This window comes from Gossypium raimondii, chromosome 8 (assembly GCF_025698545.1).
Source record: "Gossypium raimondii isolate GPD5lz chromosome 8, ASM2569854v1, whole genome shotgun sequence".
NCBI classification, from domain to species: Eukaryota; Viridiplantae; Streptophyta; class Magnoliopsida; order Malvales; family Malvaceae; genus Gossypium; species Gossypium raimondii.
The window spans coordinates 28,218,728-28,223,896 of NC_068572.1; the positions used below are offsets into that span (position 1 = coordinate 28,218,728).

The 5,169-nt window shown below is 32.0% G+C and overlaps 1 protein-coding gene across 1 annotated transcript; it reads left to right on the forward strand.

Annotated features, from left to right (window-relative positions):
• The first annotated feature begins 263 nt into the window (after positions 1-263).
• LOC105791143 (uncharacterized) lies at positions 264-4,044 on the forward strand. Its single transcript, XM_012619069.2, has 6 exons — positions 264-689; positions 773-854; positions 1,142-1,170; positions 2,564-2,671; positions 2,751-2,802; positions 3,767-4,044. The coding sequence occupies exons 2-6, from the start codon at positions 840-842 to the stop codon at positions 3,884-3,886; spliced, it is 324 nt and encodes a 107-aa protein (XP_012474523.1). The 5' UTR covers positions 264-689; positions 773-839; the 3' UTR covers positions 3,887-4,044.
• The last annotated feature ends 1,125 nt before the right edge of the window (positions 4,045-5,169 follow it).

A 5,169-nucleotide genomic window follows, 5' to 3' on the forward strand; every position in this document is an offset into this window, starting at 1 on the left:
GTAACCAGGCTTGTCGGGGTAATAAAACTTTTAAGTAAGGAATTTTGTAGGCTTGGGAACCCACGGGTTGTTACGAGGCTTCCTGTTGGAACACTAGTGCTCTGTGGCGCAGCGAAAAAAATATTCCGACAATTGTAACCCTTGGAACTATATGTGAGGAACAAATCCGGATTCGAAGAATGTTAGAAAATATAACTTCAACGATTTGAATTGAAAAAAAATAGATTCTAGAAACAAGTATGTGATGCAATGAGTGAACCACAACGCTTAGTTCCAACCTCTAATGTCTCCATCTAGTGGCAAAGATAAAAAAATTTCTTTTAACTCGAACAAAGAGTTTTTTGTTCTTTTCGAAATTCACTTTTATTTTAGTTCTTGGATTTTGAGTAAGGCTATGTTCTTCATTGCTTAACATACGAGCTTTTTCTTAAAAAAAATACTTTTCTTTAAAAAGTAATAAAGAACAGGTTTCATTTGGTAACAAATTCTCAGAAGCTGAGAAGTGCTTTTGGTAAGACGGAGAAGTAAAAATTTTTAGCTTTTCAGCCAAAAAGTGCTTTTGGCTGGTTCATTTACTTTTTTAGCCACACACACGAACGCCCTTGTTTGCTCTCTACTCTCTGCTTTCTGCTGGTTCTTTGCCCTCATCTCTGCCCTCTGCTGGTTCTTTTTTCCTCTGCCCTCTGCCGGTGAGTTTATCTTTTTCTTCTCTTCTTCTGTATATTTTTGTTTGTCTGGGATTGATTTTTGTAATTGATTGAATATTGGATAGGAGATAAACTTAGGTTGTCAACGCTTCTTTTATCTCCTACATCGAGCGAAAAGAGTAAGAGACAACAATGGTTAATTTCCGGGTAAGGATTGAATCTCCTTTACATATAAAAGCCGGCCCTTAGTTAAGAAGATTCTTTCTGAAAAGAAAAATGTCGGGGCTGGGTTACTGAAGAACTCTCAACCTCTGAAAAAAAACAGAGAAGATTTTATACTTAGAAAAACCAAACGCGATGCAGTAGAATTTCTCTTCGGATTCGGTTAAATTTCAGTTTCCCTGTTGATACTTAATTTCTTTTCCGTATATTTCCTTTTTGTTTCGTGATAATGTCCGGCGAAACGGCATCGTCTTCCGGAATCATCTTGGAAGGAATTGATAATGTGGAGGACTACGTTTCGGTGAGTACTTTTTGCAGTTCTTATGATTGTTTGGATGCTGAGAAAATGTAGGAAAAAGAGAATGAATACTGAATACCATTGCATTTTTTTTGTTTTCTCAATGATTTAATTTAATATTGATCTAATCAGAAAAGTTTTTAGTTACTTTCTTTATTAAGGACTGAATTTAGGGTTATAAAACAAGTTAAATTTTACTTACTATTTTTATTTTGAACAACAGTGCGTAAAATCTTAGTATTAAACGAAGTTGATCAGTTTTTGTGAGGTCTGAAAATCCACGAGTATATTTTCTGTTGTGTTATTGTTCTGAAAGTTTTTATACTTTTACTTTTTAGAAATAGAGAGCTAAGAGTGAAAGAGATAATGAACTTTTAGTTTCCTCCATTTTCTTGGAGATCAAACAGTTGTATTCTTTCTTTTTCATTTAGTCCGTTAAAATTGTTTGTTTTGATTGTGGTTATCTTAGATTTTTTTGGTAGCTTGACAACTATATGTGAAAAGAACACAAACTGTATCTGTCTTATTTATTTGTTTCCTCTTTTACTGTCTGTTTGGTTGCTGAAAATTCCTATGAAACTAGCATAGTAATTGAAATTTCGTTTATTTACTCTATGAATATGTTGCTTTCAACTGGAAATATGTTTTAACATTATTAACACATTAACTTTTGGTAAAAAAAAAAGCAGGTTTATTATAGGTTATAATGGCCGTAATGACTGTGCCATAGCCAAAAAATAAAAAAAGTGATGATCTGCCCCTTTGATGTTTGCATTTGGTTGGCAGACCTTGATAAATATAGGAGTTGAGGTTTTAGTTTTATCTATGTATTCTCATACAATTTATGAAAATTATACTGTAGGTATTGTGCATGTTTGCAGAGAGTTTTTGGTTTTAAGACTATATTTGTGAATTAAATTAACATTGACTGAAGTGTAGTCCAATGAAGGAGTAGGGTTTTGGGACTGATATCGTCATGTTTATGATCATTTGGTCATTCAAATTCTTGCAAGAGCTCCATAACTTTTAAATATGATTTATTTGCTCTATTGTTCATCTGAATTATAAAACTGCTTGGTAACTGTTAACAAAATTGCCATGTTGAATATGCCGTTTGTTATTATTGCCCCATGCTCCAGCTCTAATGTGGCATGCTGTTTTAAGTAATCAATAGATGGAAATGGTTGTAATAAGCCTGGATAGCACCAGCTTATTTCTATTCAATATACCTAATAATTGTAAAGCATGATTTATAAAATACAGTTGTGGTGATCCTCTCTATGTGTGAAGTTTAGCTTTATTGTGACTGGTTTATGTACTTTTATAATCAAATTGAAGTCTCAGGTTACTTATTTTAATGGGATTATTTAATGGGATTATAATCATATTTTAACAGACATGCTAAGAGGGATCGACGCATTTGTGATGCATATGTGATGTGCAAAGAAAAGACAGAGGATGAAGTTATATCTACATTTCTCCAGCTGATATCATCACAAGCTAGGTGCTTATTTGACCAGTCAATTTTACTACATTACTGCCTTTTTTCCCCTTTTAAACTTTTCCATTTTGTTGATCTTTAGTCCAGGGTTGCATGTCATTCATATTGCTGCTGAGATGGCACCAGTTGCTAAGGTATATGTTAGCCCCTTATATTTGCTGCTCTCTTGGCTAATTTTTAATGAATGTCAATTCCGATTCTTTCTTTTTCTATTGATTCTTTTCCGATCGAGATGTATGGATCCATGAATCTATGTGTCTATATCGATCCTGTTCATGGATTAACGAAAATGTGCAAAAGCTCTATTTGCCTCTGCCATTCTATGAGTCTCTTCCTTTTTGCGTATGGCATCGCCACTCCCTTTGGCAGCATCCACTAATTCGGAACTTAATTTGAAAGCCATATTTCGACCCGGACGTTTTCGGGATGCCCCTAATAACCAACGAATGGCAAGTGCTTTTCCTTGTGTGGATCCTATTTCATAAGAGGTCTATCCTTTTTAGTCTATTTTTCAAGTTGGTGCACTTAACCCTTCTCTATCCCTGATGTCATATTCCCGTTGAAAATTGTGTTCTTCTTCGATTGACCATGTAGAAAAGGAAAACCACAGATGTAGTTTATTAGATTGTTAATTTCTTTCAAGGTGTTGTGCAACCATTTGATATTTTTGCGGTTCTGATGTCTTGCATTTTTTCACTTTTAGTATAAGTACATATAAGTTAGAGGAACATCTTAACATTTTTCATTTCATGCTCTCTGTAATCTTTGCCTTGCTAGGTTTGCTGGCTAATATTCTTATCCTGTCTTGTGTGGTTTTTCCATGTTCACCAGTGCTTTTTCCTATGGTTATACTTGTTGCTGTAATGATTGGTGTGCATTCCTATGTGAAAGACAATCTAGAGTACATAAATAGCCAGATACAACTTATTATAGTGGTGTCATTGTTATTTAACTGCATTAAACTCACCCAAGCTCTTGGTGTGTATTAATACATGTAGATAGGACAAATATCATTGCTATTAAGTGGAAACTCGAAGGAGTTAAAGAGAAGGAACCAGGCACTCATTATGAATCTATCTTGTTTGTTATGCTATGCAGGGAGTTCATACACCGGGTGGTAACAAGTTACTTACCAAGTGTGATTCTAATCTTATTTCTGTATGCTGTTCCACCAACCATGATGTTGTTTTCTGCAATGGAGGGGAATTTTTCATGTAGTCAGAGGAAACGGAGTGCTTGCATCAAAGTTCTGTACAATATGGGCATTCCATATTTTACCCTCAAATTAGAATCTTAGTATCCATTGCACGCTAAATTGTTCAATTGAAACTATGTTTGCTTTTATAATTCTAAGTATTTTGTTTTATATTCTCAAACATTTAATCTAAAGGGTGATGAAATAGTTAGTTCGATTCATTGTTAATTGAACGATAATTAACTAAACAGTTAGTTGAATTGAGCTTTTTTCTGTTAAAATAATTAACCGAATCGAACCAACTTCAATTAATTTTGTCGGATTTCTATTGAATTGTTGTTTATATAACTTTTTTTTCTTTTGGTCCAAAGTTCATACCATTTTGAAACAATTATTGGCAAACATTACACTAAAATGGTAGTGTGCATTAAATCGGAACAAAAATATGACAAACAATGTGCATTGTCATATATTAGAACAAAAACATTATAACATTACATTACAATGACAGTTGGAATGAAATTGATAGGTGTTTAATTAATATATGTTTTAGAGTTAAATTCACACTTAGTTTTAGGCTCTTTTTAAGTGAATTACTAAGTTTAATATTGGGTTTTAGTAATTAGATTTTAGATTTTAATTAGATAGTATTATGTTTGTTTAATTTTAGTGTTAAAGTAGCCCATCAAATATCTAATTACAAATATTTAATTTTTATATTTAAATATTTAAATATAGGTTATATATTCTAATTAAATTTTATAAATAATTAATATTAATTACTTAGAAATATTTAAAATTAATATTATATATTAAAATATTAACAATAAGTTATAATAAATTATTTTTTATATTTTTGCTAAAATATCATAATATTAACTAATTTGAACATTATTTAAAGACATATTTATTACTTTATAATCTCATGTCTAAAATGGACATTTTATTCTTCAAAAGCACTTTTTGAAAGCAATGCCAAACACTCAAATTTCTCAAAAGCACTTCTCAAAAGTAATGAAGAACTAGCCCTAAGTAGAAAAGGAAGGGGTAAAGGAATGATACATTGAAAAAATTAAGGTCTAGAAAACGTTGCACAACAGAAATTTAAAATTTTTCTTAAAATGAGCTTTTGTGACATTTATAGTGATAAATCATTTACCAAAATTGTACTTGTTTTTTTTTCTAAATCAATGGAATAGGTTGTTCCCAGCTTTCAACCTTTCGAACTTCTATCTTAATCTCGACCTCAACTTGCTAGAATGTGGGCTCTATTCCCAAACCGATGAAGACTTGTGAAAAATTTCTA

Coding starts and splice junctions, on each gene's coding strand:
- LOC105791143 (XM_012619069.2), top strand. Junction 1,171..2,563: donor ATGTGGAGGACTACGTTTCG/GTGAGTACTTTT, acceptor ATATTTTAACAG/ACATGCTAAGAGGGATCGAC. Junction 2,803..3,766: donor AGATGGCACCAGTTGCTAAG/GTATATGTTAGC, acceptor TATGCTATGCAG/GGAGTTCATACACCGGGTGG.